At 38.0% G+C, this 14,995-nt stretch overlaps 1 protein-coding gene across 6 annotated transcripts in view; it reads right to left on the bottom strand.

The window, feature by feature from the left end:
• Positions 1 to 14,995, bottom strand: part of LOC134224985 (uncharacterized) — a 68,273-nt gene that overhangs the window by 32,357 nt on the left and 20,921 nt on the right. For 2 of the 6 annotated variants that reach the window (XM_062704699.1, XM_062704700.1), the window contains exon 1: positions 5,599 to 5,824. The exons of 1 other annotated variant lie outside the window; for it this stretch is intronic. In XM_062704699.1, coding sequence (XP_062560683.1) covers positions 5,599 to 5,809 — 211 coding nt within the window. In that variant the 5' untranslated portion in view covers positions 5,810 to 5,824. Of the gene's footprint in view, positions 1 to 4,841; positions 5,288 to 5,332; positions 5,567 to 5,598; positions 5,825 to 14,995 lie in introns of those variants that run through there. 3 more of the 6 variants (XM_062704702.1, XM_062704704.1, XM_062704706.1) reach the window with 3 other exon arrangements.

Here is a 14,995-nt window from a genome sequence, read left to right on the forward strand (position 1 = left end):
TTTCCATTGTACTTGCCACGCAATATTCATGCAGTTGGCGGGCAAAGAAAAGCATTTAATTAATAACTGTGGAAATGCTAATAAAACACTAAGTTGAAAAGCATGCCAAGTTTTGGTTGAAATGTAGTACCATTGAAGAAGAATAAGATAAGTAACAGCTACATTTTTTTGATGAAAACGATAGTTTGACTGAATGTATCCATTTTAACATTATTCTTCTATTCATCCAGCGTCTGACCTTCTATGGAGTAAAGCTTAAATATTCATTATAATGAAATTAACACTCGAGCACGCGTGATGTTGTATTTTGTACAACATTTATGAAAAAAATCATCGCTCGTGGTACACAGCACGAGCGAGCCTGCATGAGCGTTTCAGGATCGAGAACGTCTTAACGGTTAAAATAAAACATTCGATCTCTACCACATCGCACCAATTTACTGCTGCGATCCTGAAAGAGCGCACACTGGCGTGTACACGGCAGTGAATACGCAGCCGAGCGCGTGCGAGCGTTTTTCTAAGCACAAGTTTGGTACACATGCACTGTAGCATGCAGGCACCTACACTCACCGGCGTGCGGTAAACTCACCAGCGAAAGAAAGAGTGGGTCGCATAAAGTGTGGTGAGTATTGTTTGTAGGCTCAATTTTTTGCAGTTCTCATGCGCTACAGTGCAAACACTGTGGTGAAATGCCATCTCTGAATTGCTGTGCCAATATGGTCTAGTTGTTGCAATACTAGAAAGAAGGCACTTCAGAGGATTCAAAATAAAATTTTGAAAATGATTCTGAAGTTGCCTCCGTGGTGTAGTACCAATGAACTTCATAGAATTTCTAATATTGAGACATTGCAACAAACGTCCAAAAAAATAATTTCCAATTTTAGACAAAAAATCGTTGCAATCTTCTATTGCAACGATTAACTCCTTGTACCCTTAGTATAAATTAGGTTAAGTTTAGTTTAAGTTGAAAACATTGTAATTCCTACATGGTTCAATTCAACCAGAGGAAAAATTCTAGCTGCCAGAGGCAATTAAAATGTATTAATAATAACTAAAAATGTAACATAGCAAATAAGGATGATAGTGTTAAAAACACGGAACACATAGTCTAAGAGATGAATGCATGTATTAGATAATTAGCATTAGCATTAGCATTGAGCAATTCGCACAAATTCGTAGGTGGTACAAGCCATGACTATTGTATGAGAGTAGCATTAGTTTCATCCGTTACCTCAGATATTGATTTGGGACTAATCACTATCTCTTAGGCGGAAGCATTGCACTTTCCAATAGTCAAGATCTGTCCTGGCCACGTCCTTGCGAATGCTGAGGAAGGGGAAGGATGGTTAGTTGGACACCTACTTAAGAAAGATGCAGAGAACTCTACGACCTCTCATAGGTGCCACGGGAGGTTTTGGGATTGTGTGGAAGGTTATAACAGTAGGAATCGTTTTGGTAGAACGTGAAACACAGAAAGAACTAAGATAGAAATACAAAGTAGGAAAGGGACGAGCCTGGAATTGAACCCACGACCTCCTGTTTATAAGGCAGAAGCGGTAGCCACTCGACCACCGAGCTCGTTGATGAATGCATGTATTAGATAATTAGCAAATAATAAAATTTAAAAAAATCCTGTACACCATTGACCAAATAATTTGAGCTTCGCATATTTCTTTGGGGGCCCTCCTTAGCCGTGCGGTAAGATGCGCGACTACAAAGCAAGACCATGCTGAGGGTGGCTGGGTTCGATTCCCGGTGCCGGTCTAGACAATTTTCGGTTTGGAAATTGTCTCGATTTCCCTGGGCATAAAAGTATCATCGTGTTAGCCTCATGATATACGCATGCAGAAATGGTAACTTGGCTTAGAAACCTCGCAGTTAATAACTGTGAAAGTGCTTAATGAACACTAAGCTGCGATGCGGCAATGTCCCAGTGGGGGATGTAATGCCAATGAAGAAGAAGAAGAGAAGATATTTCTCAGTTTTATACAAAATTTGTACAAACAGTATGCACGATTTCGTTTGTGACTACAAACGAAGGTTGTGCTGTCTCAACTAATCTACTAAATAAAGAGCAAACATAATGCATTTTCGTCGTTCTGCACGCTCGTTATGACGAAAAACGGGAATGCCAACTACCGTCATCAATTTAAGTTGACGACAATCCAACATTGCAATGCTCGCTACTGACCTAGACAACCTCTAATTTTAGATTTTTTTTTTTTCAACGCAACGTCAGTTTCAACCACATGCAGTGTCTATTATGGCATGCAAATTTCTATTTCGAAGTTCAAAAGTAGACGTCATAAAGCAATGAGGTACCGACTGTTTACTTCGATGAAATGCACTCCCAGCTGGCGGCAGCAGCAGCGAAAAGTGCGTCAAAGTTCATGATGCGCATCACTGAGTGGCGAAAGCGGCGTTTCTATCTGTTGTGTTAAACCTGCTACTCTTTGGTTATGAATTTTCACAACGAGGTCTTGGAAAAATGATAGTTGGAAATCGATTAAATGTATGGGAAAACCAGAAGTTTATGCAAATTTATGGAAAATGGGAAATAATGGGAAAAGGGAAAAGGGAGAAGGGAACGTTTGAAATAGGCAAGTGAACCGACCCAAGATTTTTTTCATGTATACAGGTTATCCGACTTGTCAATATCCCCAACTCAGCCATCTTGGAATTTATGCTCGTTTGTTTACGTTTTGCACTGAAAATGTATGTTTCCCCCCCGCGCTGGTTATTCCCATCTACTGACGAAGTCGGATAACCTGTACATAAAAAACCCAGATTAATCCACCTAGCGTTCGTAATGCCTTTCTCACATTTAGTTGAGACACCAACCTTATATGGAGTATATATGGTCCGATGTACCATTTTCTTCATAACTTTCAAACGCAATGACCGATCGTTATAAAATTCAATAGTGATCAACAAGGCATTGTCCCCTGTCGAATGAAACTTGTTGCGAGAAAATCGGTTGAGGATTACTATATAAAAAGTTGTCTAATGTTTTTCATAGCTTTTGTGCACACACATACGCACACACACACATACACACGGGCAGACAGACATGTGCTCAGCTCGTCGAGCTGAGTCGATTGGTATATAATACTATGGGTCTCAGGGGCTTCTATCAAAAGTTTGTTTTCGGAGTGAAATGATAGCCTTTCGGTACAACTTAGTTGTACGAGAAAGGCAAAAATCTTGAACCGACCTTCGAATCCATTGCTCAAGTAAATCCACAATATTCAGATTTCGAAAAGTTGTTGATGTCGATCAATAATACAAACTTTAATGCAAGTTTCAATGTGGTTCAAAATTCTACAAATTTACCAAAATTTATTAAACATTTTGTTTTTTTATTAGTTCATCCGTGTTTTTGTTCGTATACCTGTAAAGAGTGAAATATGTATAGTGAAGTATTTTTCCACAACTAAGCATATTCAATAGGAGGTTATAGTGGCGAATAACACACTTTTAAATAGTTCTTCAACTTCTTACACGGAAAAAATAAAAAAACACAAATAATTTAGCACTGAGTGAGAATTTACAAACTTTTATTATGATGAAAAATCAATAAATATGGATAGATACGAGAAATCATTTTATTGATTAAAAATTAGAAAACCGAAAATCTAAAAATTCAAAATGTGAAATAGATGAAATCGGAAATTAAAATTTTTAATTGGTCAAAACGTGTTCATATCGACTTTGGAAAGAAAAATAATGATTCTGAACGAAAACAAAAATTTGGACGACAGAGGGATAATAACATTATACGCAATTGCTTGCAAATATACTGCGCGCTCACGGTTCTCCAAAATAGAATCACAAATATGCCTTGCTAGTAACTTAATAGCAATAATTCAATTCTGCTATTTTTAGATAACATCTTACGACGGAAATAAAACATACGTACGATTCAACGTAAGAACCATCAATTAATGTAAGGTTTCTTGTTTCAATGAACTGCCGAGAATCGAAATAAAAAGCAGTGCTACAGAGAGAATCAAAACAAAAAGCCTCTGAGAACGTGCCCCAATTCATCGTGTAAGGCACGCTTCTATATAAATGCTCACTACTACAATCTTCAATTTCGCTATGGACACGCCGTTATGGGCTACAAGCAATAAAAGGTGGCGACATCTTTAAAGGTTAAGGTATTATTCCGTGTAACGTGATATGTGCAACATGACATTTAATTTTCGTTTACATCGTAAAAATATGAAATAAAATGTTATAAATTTCAACAGAAACAAAAATGTGGTTTTCAGTAGTTGCATGATAATTTAAACGATCAAAACAACATAACACAACATTTTTAATTTCTTTAACAAGATAAGGAAAAAAATGCGATGATTATATTTTTTGTTCTACACATATTTTAGACAGAAAGTAAAGAAAAAGCATATTCATTTCGAATAATCAGACATGCTTGTAGTGGGACTATAGCATTATAAATTTACGACTAATGCTTTGTAATATTATAACTAAAATCGTCTCACGAGTAATCATTTTGAACAATGTTTCGAAAAATTTAATCATTTTTATTTTTTAAAGTAATTTTTACAACATTTCGTCAGTCACCTATGTGCAAATATAATTTCAAGTGGTGAGTTTCATTTTCACTATGTGTATATGGTGTATATCCCATGCAGTCTATCATTTCTACAACTGAAGCATCTACACTACTAACAACAGCAACTACAACAGCAACAACAACAACAACAGCAACAACAACGATACCCATTAATCAAAAGTTCAAGCGCGCTACATGACTCGTTCAATGTGCCACCGACCAAAGGAAAGCAGTGTAACAAGGTCGCACACCACAGACTCACCCTTAGCAACCATGACAGTTAGTGTAAGCATTGTGAATGAAGTGGAGAGGATGCGTTCGATCGGTGATGATTCTCTATCTGTGGTCAAAATATCGGCTCGTTTTTGCGCCTCGTATGAACAACGTTACTTTGCGCGTACGTACGTAGCGGGGCAAGTAGATGCACAAAGCAGATACCCAAACGCACACACTCGCTTCGTTGGGCGGACGCAGATGTAGATATGTCAAGAGCAGAGTTGACGATGCGGGTTAAGGATATTGATGGGTGATGAATGAATCCAGTTATGGTGCAGTTAAGTGCGCTATTGGATGTTAATTGTTGCACTTTTTCGTTAGTGTCGACGATTGTCAATGAGGGGGCATCCAAATTCAGTGGTAATGGTTGAGGTAGTTAGTACTTGATGGTTAATGGCCACATGAAATTTGGCACGTTTATCAATTTTTCACACGCACTTCACACTGGAATCCACATTCAGACAGCGATGGGTTTACCTTTGGTAAATACACTGAACGATATCGGACGCTGGTGGGATAGAGCTCGTTCGACGATATTTTGGCAAATTTGTAAATTACTGGCACTGTAGGTTTGAATGGTAACCCGTTTGAGAATGTTGAGTAACATTAATGGAATTTTTTAATAGTACAATCCCGCTCGGCCGGCTTTCCGGTATCAGTTATCTGTCGGTACTGATCGGAGTGAAAATTTTTACTTCTACTTTGGTCGGGGGACAACGATAGTACGACAGCTGAATACTCACCACTTTGTATTACTGGGGTGTAGTGAGTGGTGTTTGTTATGAATTGCAGCGTGGCTGTAGTGGTGGTATCGAGTGATGTATTGACGAATTGAAATTGACAGAGCAAAAAGGGAATAACTGTTGCCGACACTGAAAACAAAATTGTAGAGAAATATTCTTGAATGTTTTGAATCGTATACGAACTGTAAAATTTAACCACGCCCTGTTTCATTTAAAACTTAGGGGCAAGCCAGAGTAAACGCGACGTGCGATGCGACGCGACGCGATAGTGCAATTTGACAGCCTGTTGATCTTCTTCTTCTTCTTCAATGGCTCTACATTCCAACTGGAACTTGGCCTAGCTTTTCAACTTAGTATTCTATTAGCATTTCCTCAGTTATTAATTGAAAGCTTTTCTATGCCCGCCATTGCATGAGTATGTATCTTGTGTGGCAAGTACAATGGATACACTATGCCCAGGGAGTCGAGTATGTTTCCAACCCGAAAACATCCTAGACCGGACCGAGAATCGAACTCGCCATCTCCGGATTGGCAATCCTACGCCTTTGCTCGCAAGGCTACTGGAGACCCCTGTTGATATTGATTGTTATTCTTTTACGTGAGTCGCGTCGCACCGCATCGCTCGTCGCGTTTACTCTGGCTTGCCCCTTAGTTTAATATGAATCAACAACTTATAACCTGAATGCTTTCCGACGTGAATATTAGTAGACTAAAGAAAGTTGGATGCAGAGTCTATTATATATATAGAGTTGAGCAAAGAGTGAAGCCAAATCTACCTATTGAACTGTCAAACCGTCTACCTATCGAGCAAAGTAAACAAATGCTTGTTGGTAAGGCGGAAGTATTGTTATAGCCTAATGCTTATTATGGCGAATTAAAATGCATGAATTGAAATGTATTAGATTTGTTCTAGAAACAGCTTCAAAAAACTTTAATACACCCCCAATAAAGTAGCAACAAGAAACTTACGTGTTTGCACTCTGTGGGTGACTTGGTTATCGAATTAAAAAGCTTTAGAAGTGAACACTCCCGTGAAGTCACTTGAAGGGTTGAACAAAAATGAATGTTGCCAACATAATAACAAGAACATCATTCAGAATAAGTGTAAGAAGATCCTTTTTGCGCAACTCTATATATTAACGCAACTCTATATATGGGGCCCTCCTTAGACGTGCGGCTACAAAGCAAGACCATGCTGAGGGTGGCTGGGTTCGATTCCCGGTGCCGGTCTAGGCAATTTTCGGATTGGAAATTGTCTCGATTTCCCTGGGCATAAAAGTATCATCATGTTAGCCTCATGATATACGAATGCAAAAATGGTAACCTGGCTTAGAAACCTCGCAGTTAATAACTGTGGAAGTGCTTAATGAACACTAAGCTGCGAGGCGGCTCTGTCCCAGTGTGGGGATGTAATGCCAATAAGAAGAAGATATATTAACGCATTTGCACAAAAGTACACGCGGCGCTCCCCAGAGGAAATGACGCACCGCACTTTTTGCTGCCCCTATACTCGATATAGGTCATTGCGCAGAGCAAACCTAACCTCACTATTTTGACAGGTACTGGTCCTGTTGTTTACGTTTCGGACTTAGATTTTTTTTTATCCAAATTAAATCTGCGTATTTCACGATGTTGAAGACATTCTGTACATTCCGCATTCAAATATTGGTAATTATCGATAAGTTTAGGTAATTATCGATCAGAAAATCCAAAGAATGATAGAAGTATCTCAAAATTAAAATAAAGTCGTCTGTAAACAACAGGACCAGTACCTGTCAAAAGTCGTGCGTGACGTCACTGTGCAATGGAGTATGGGGAGATAACATTGCGGCGTTTGGCGCAAGGCAGTGTTTATTGTTTGCTGTTGAAGCCGTCGCATCGTAGCACAGTGGAGCGTGAGGGGACAAAATTTAGAATTAATTCGGAAGATTCAGCAAGGATTGTGGAAAAATCAAAGCGTTGTTCTACTACCTGTCAGGTATGTTAGAACAAGTATATGTTTAGCCGAAGCTTGTGCAATACTCTCGCTAACACCAACATTACCATTTCTGTGCGATTTGCGGCTGCTTCGACCGGTGGCATCGGAGAATATTTGTGCAAGTTGCAAGCAAGAAAAAAAAATCCGACAAAGGGGGAAGGCATAATTGATTTTTAATATCAATCAATCTTCTTTTAACCGTTAATTAGTTTTATTTTTTTCGTAATGGTTGCAATACACTGCACAATCAGATGCACATTGCATCCGACATCGACTGACAACCGTTTGCATCATGATCTAAAATGCGTTGTAGTTGCAGATATTTGCTTGAAATATGTCATTGAAATGTGTCAAATGGTGTGTCACGATTTACTCACTCTTATAGCACAGCCAAACAGACATAACGCATTGAACATTCACTTATCAAATTCATCGTCGTTCAAACCACTAAGGGGCGATTCAAATATGACGTCTACTACTTTTTGGGATTTCTAGATCCCCTCCCCCCCTCTGTCACGTTTTTTTGTATACCTAGTACATGTACTGTCACAAAATCTTAGACCCCCTCCCCCCCCTAAAACCTGTGTCATCATTTTTGAACGACCCCTAACGACATCTGTTGTTTTCATCAGGTTGAGCAAATCACGAACCAGATGGCGGTAGTGAGCAAACGTCAAAATCAAGGAAATCGATTGACCAATTAATGATTATTCAAATTGACCAGTCAATCAGTTAACGATGAAAATTTCACGAGTGTTATGTTTGTTTGTGCTTATAGCCTATTCAGATTACGCCATTTATTATAATAAATATCGTGTTAAGGTGGAGAAATTAAATGAGGAAATATCATATAAACCCGTCGTAAACGATATGGAACATATCTGCTAAAGGAACGATGAAAATCCATCCAACCGTTTTCGATACGGATACGAACACAGACCATTTCATTTTTATTATATAGAAGAAGATATAGATAGATAGATAGATAGATTACTTCCATGACGTTTATCACTACAAACTCACCACTATCTGCGCATGCTTACAGCCGGATTACAAGGAGCAAGAAACTTGCATGCAAGGGAGAGGATACAAGTGATTTGAAATATTAGAAATAGAGACAAAATCAAAAAAGAGAAACGGACAACTTCTACAGATGATTCGCAGCTAAGCGCACTGTAGAATCATAGCAACCTTTGCCAGTATACTTGACAATGGATCGCTCCTGAATAAATCATTATGAATTTGATCGTCAACCACATCGGAAGCGTTTCTACATTTGGCGACGAGGAAAAACCGAAAATTTAAATTGGAGGAACCGAAATGGCTTGGCCGAAGGTAAGAAAGTTTGATGATTAACAGACCTCATGGTGATTACTGGAAAGGGTGTCAGATATCTGGTTCTGCAGAGATGATTTCTCATTGTTTAGCAGTTGAGAGGTGATATTCATATGGATGAAGTCTGCATTAGAAAGTCATTTCTAATGAGACCCCGGAATTCCTTAAACAATGTGCTTGAAACATTGAGAACCCGAAGAGCAGACGTGAGGCATTCACTGAATGCCTCAGTAGAAAATGAGACCGGGATAGAGACAGAATGATTCTCATTAGTAAGTACACCCAGGTTTTTTTTTACACGGTTTGGTTTTGGTCGTTTAAGACCTTCAGGGTCAATGAAGCAATGAGTTAACCCCACCAAAAAATTCATAAAAAATCAAAGAAAATTCAGGGGGTATTTGAAAAGCTGTAAAAGTTTAGGTTAACCGAGAAATTAATGAATTCCAACCGCGTAAAAAAAAACCTGGGTGTACAGTAATCGGATAGTAATTCCATCTATATTTTAGAAACCTGCTAGTCAGGCTGATTTCCTAGAATTATTCGGAACCCGTTTACTGTAGAGTGGATCAGAGCTGCAGTTTCGAAACCTGGACAACCAGGTTGGCTTTTAGAAACTGAAATACGCCTTTCGAAAATAATCAGATGCAGGCTCCCGCGAGAGCTCTGTACCTATATGAATCTTTGTTCAATGTGTACATTGGAATAGCATAGAAATGATTAGAGACCACGTTTGTTTCTATTAAACCTTAATAATGCATAAAAATCATAATTAAGTCGAGTCGTTAAGTCGAGTTAAGTCGAGTCAAGTACGAGACACTGAAGACGGCCTTACTGTTGAAACCATAAAAATGTATATTAATAGCTGTTTTGCGCATATGTAACATGAAATTATTTGGAAGCAGATCTACTTCAGTCAGGTCATGTAAAAATGAAACATTAGCATCATTACTAGCCTTTCAGTGAATGGATCAGTGCCTATACCGAGTTGAGGCAAGCTTTACGACCAATTATTTGATAGATGTTCATTAAGAATCAGTCACCCTCAGAAGTGATTCACCATATGCATTTTATATAAGTTTAATTTGAATTAGTAAAATCTATTGTATAACGATATCAAAACTCAAAGGTGAAGCCCAATCGGGTTGTGGTTGGTGATGCAGAACCACGTAGCTGTATGTAATGGTTGCTCAACCATGAATCTTGCTTACTGAAATCTAGGATACTGAAATAGAGAATAAAAATTATATACAGGTCGGACTCGATTATCCGGAGACTCGATTAGCCGGGGACTCGATTATCCGGGGTTCGATTATCCGGAATTTTAGACTCGATTATCCGAAGTATTTTTTTTTCTTCGATTTTTTTTAATTTTTTTTTTTTTAATTTCAATATTATACTATACAATATGATTATTTTAACAATATGGGACGTATCTAGGGCGTGGGAAGGGTTGAAAAAGATTTTTTTTGTATATATAAATTTGATTATAGGCTAGGCTTGTATATCAAATTCACTAATTCAAATTAATATATTACTATTATATTGATACAAAATATGATTATATAAAGAAACATGAACGCAGCTGGAATGGGAAATATTTAATCTCAATTCCATGAATCAATGATTTTCTCAAGAACATGTCCACGAACATCTCGCTTTAAGAACTTTCACATAGTAGTCCGTTTCCTCTCTTTTTCTTCCATGCAATTACTTAATCGTTTGTCAATTAAGCTGTTGCATTTAAGAAAAAATCTTCAGTTTTTTTATTTATATATCAATCCATTCGAAAGATAAAAACGTAACCTCACCACCATAGAACGTGCATAACAAGTATCGCAGATTTCGATCTCAATTGATAATTTACGGCGATAGACGAGAAGCATAAGGGTTTTTGATCATATCCAGACAGGAAAAAATGTTCGCCCTTGATACAAAAGCGAAAAAAAGGGCAGATAAATAAACGTTGTGATAAAACGCTTCGTTCTTGTACAATTGCCATTGAGGACCATGTGTAAAATAAGTCGAAATTCGTCATCAGTACCGATGTTCTCATGAAAATTATTTAGCTCTTTTTTATTGGAATGTTTTCACTGTCATACGACGAGTTTAGCACAATTCTATTTAATTCCACCACCTCGTAATACTTTTTCGTATTTCGTCCTCAACTCAACTATTTCGTCCTTAACTGTAAGATCGTCTTCAGTTTCTCGTACTTGACCCGATGTTCTTCCAATTGGAGGTTTTCTTGCAGAAGAGCCTCCTTAAAATATAATCCATTTATTTTGTAACGCAAATATCGACCATTTTCAACCCTGGTTATTTTATGCGCAGACCGTTGCTTAATTTTTTGATTCTCAAGACCCCTTTTTGTATTTCTTGGACAAGAAATGTACCTTATAAAACCATAGTATTATATAACGACCGTCTATGGTCGACGAATCGAAGTGATGTCTGTGTGTTAGAGTGCGCAAAATCTAACCCATTTTTTAGCACTTATCCTTATCCGATTTGTTTCCAACTAATTGCATTTAATGGGAAATCCTTTTAAGGTTCCTCCGCACACAAGTGACGCCACAATCGCGACGCTATTATGGCGAATGCGATTCTGTCGCCGTTGGTGTGTATGCGTAAATAGAACATTGCTTGCAGCGACCCAATGATAGATTCCCGGCTACTAGTTATGGGCAGAGTGTATGTAATTAAGAGTGGCGACATGTGCCGCATTTGACAGGTCTCCTGCTCGTTTGGAACACGATTTTGTATGGGAATGACAGATGAATTCTGTTCCAATTCTGACAGTGTCGCCACTCTTATTTACATTCACTCTGGTTATGGGGATGAAATCTTTTTTTTTTTTTTTTTTATATCTTTATTATAGAGGTTTGCAGCCCTAGGCTGGCTCACCTCTTAACATGGGATGAAATCGCATAGGTCTGGGAGTGCCTTTACATTGTTGCCTATTGAAAGTTTTATGGATCGGACAATGGAACGTTTCATTGCTTTATGTTGAAAATTGACTAGATCAAACTTTGGGATCAAAAATATCGGCCACAGTACTATTTTTGTACAAAAAGCGCGTAAATAGTCCTGTCACTTTTTTGACACGTATTCTCAACCAACAAGTTGCATTCAAATGGGAGTCCTGTCTTATCATTTCAAATTGAAAATTGGCTGAATCGGGCTATGGACTTAAAAGTTATGCAAAAATACTATTTTTCTATAATACACCAGAAAGTCATCGATGCCGCTAAGTGGATTATTTAGGGTTTTTCCTAAATAATTTCTGACAACACCACTGCAAGTTTAAAAACATGAGTTCTAGACCAACATTTGAAAAGGGCGTAACAGCCAAAATTTATTCCTTTTGATTCTTCGTCCACATATATAACTATCAATGTAGACGAAGAAGCAGCAGGATTAAAATTTGGCTGTTACGCCCTTTTCAAATGTTGGTCTAGAGTTTTTCGTTATTTAATTGCAGATTTAATTTTTTCTGGTGATTCGATTATCCGGAGTGAAAATAAAATCGATACTCCGGATAATCGAGTCCGACCTGTACAATAGGTATGAAAAGACACAATTTACCGTGAGTAAAACATTGCGAAAAATATTGACATATTGTTGATCAAAACTTTACTCAAGGCTACTACGATGCTGTTATAGAAATCTGTACACAGCATATGTCATGTATAAATCACCCCTTGAATATTTTATGGCTAGCGTAAAAAGCTGGATAGTAAATAACTTTAAATAGATATTATTTCATACATTGGATATGAAGCATTGACTCGTCCTCGATCGAATGGTCTAAGAAAATAGAAAATCCATTGAGAAACGGCTGAGATATTAACGTTCAAATACATCATATTTTTGTGATGTTTTTCGATTTTTCGCAATCGGAAAATGTATCCCAATATCCAGTATTTTGCGCTCAATAATGGCGGCCGAGTGAGTGCCTTTTGACATTCAAGAGGTAGAAAATATTTACATATTTTAATCAACGTAGGCCATGATTCATCGAAAAACATTGGCACTCATCCGGTATATACAAACAAATGTCAAATATTCTTGAATATAGGTAGGTAATTTTCGAATGCATATTTTGTTATAATTTTATTTTATTTTCTAGGCATGTGAAAGCCAAAGGTATGGACGAATCGATAATGATAATGATCAATGGAAAGGAAATCTGAAAGCAAACTCCTGGCTGAAGCTATATCACAGATAACAGACATCCAGGCTAGAACAAATTTCGCTAAAAAGCTGTGTAAATCAAAGTACGTTAGAATACTGACTGTGGCAATACGTCGTTTGGTGGCGCTAGGTGTCTTTCATGACGTCGTGCGTACTAGCTGTCATATTCCACCAAACAAACATTGCGCGCCAAAATGATACCAAGCTTGCCGCCTCTTCCAGCACATGCTAACTGTTGATGTTTATTTTTCATGCACTATGGAACCAATAAGGTTAAAAAACAAATTCAGCCAAACACATTTTCGTACCTTCAAGCAATTTGATTGTATTACCAAGTAGAGTTTCTGCTATAGCCACTTCCCATATTGGTGAATAAATATATGCTTATAATAGTATGTTCCGATTGAAATTAGTTAAAATTACTGTCGAAGAGAGGCAATTATTCACTGCCGGAAACGCTAGTTAGATTTTTATACATAACCCGAAAAAACACCTAAATAAACAATAAAAAAAATACATAACCCGAATTAAAATACTAAAACGGGACATGAATGATAGAAAAATCATAAATATACTTGAGCACAAATTATGGCCTTATCATCATTTTAGTGCTTCGTTGCTGGCTGTGACGATGATTCATAAGATTCAAAAGAATTGAAAATACAGGCAGAGGTGGTAGCTGCTGTTCACCAACGAAACATCTCAGGGAACATCCATAAATTACATAACGCTTAGAGGAGTGACGGGGTTGCCTGAGGTATTCACTAAAAATTCTAGATAAATTATACAAAAAGTGTAACTGGGTAGAGGAGGGATCATACATGATCGTTCTGGCGTTACGTAATTAATGGATCTTCCCTCATCACAAAACAAACCATGTGCTCCTGGACAGAGAAATCGCGTGCGTTAGTGTGAGAAAGAAACATCATAGGGGAAATGTCCCGATCTCCATCTCACTGTACATATATCCATCTCATCGCTAGATAAAGAAATACGGCACAAAATTCGTCGCTCTTTTTTGTCAACTTGCGTGCTCACTGCTGAAAAAAATCACAAAAATAATAAACAAACCAAATTCCTTTCCATTGCTTTGTTTTTGATGGGATGGAAATAGGAGCTATGAGATGAAGTGGCGAACCGTTCCCCTATATGGAATTGAAACCAGAGTGAGGAGGAGGATCTGTTGTTTATATCCATGGTGGGTGGTGGCGCCTAAAATTTTGACAGCTTCTTGATGAGAGAAACTATGCGATGCCAGCGCCTCCACGAGATTGCCACTTGTGTTGCATTTTAAAACGTCAGTTAAATTCCTTACACACGATTGAGAACGGACTTGTATGTCTGTTCTCTGTGGCTATATTCAGATAGGCTGAACTCACTAAAACCAACTCCTTTGACACAAACCTATTCCTCCGACCAGCAATCAAGAAAGACTTCATGAAGTGACTGATAACCGTTGCATGCACAACGTGCACATTGGTGCCATCCTGTGCACAAAAACATTCCGACACCACCTGTACTACAACACTCTTCATTCAGGACGACGGTAGTGTCCGCCGTGGATAGGCATGGGGCAGGCACATCATTACCGACATGCCGCTATCTCCAACAGATATCTCATACTATATTAGGCTGATTCTCAGCGGATTTATCGGAGTTTCTATTATTAGGAACCGGTGCAAATTTATATCCTAAATCCACTCTCAATAATCCACGCAATACTCAATTGTTGCTCCTTGAAGTAATGCCGGAGCCCGGAGGGGAGTTGACTTCAGAAAAAAATTTAGTGAGTCCAGCGTATAGTAAACTCATCGTTACAGTACTTGAGTATCGTCTCATCCAGATTTCCTTTCGATATCTTGTAGCTTTCGCATTTCTAGAAAATAAAAT

This window comes from Armigeres subalbatus, chromosome 3, assembly GCF_024139115.2.
Source record: "Armigeres subalbatus isolate Guangzhou_Male chromosome 3, GZ_Asu_2, whole genome shotgun sequence".
Classification (NCBI taxonomy): domain Eukaryota; kingdom Metazoa; phylum Arthropoda; class Insecta; order Diptera; family Culicidae; genus Armigeres; species Armigeres subalbatus.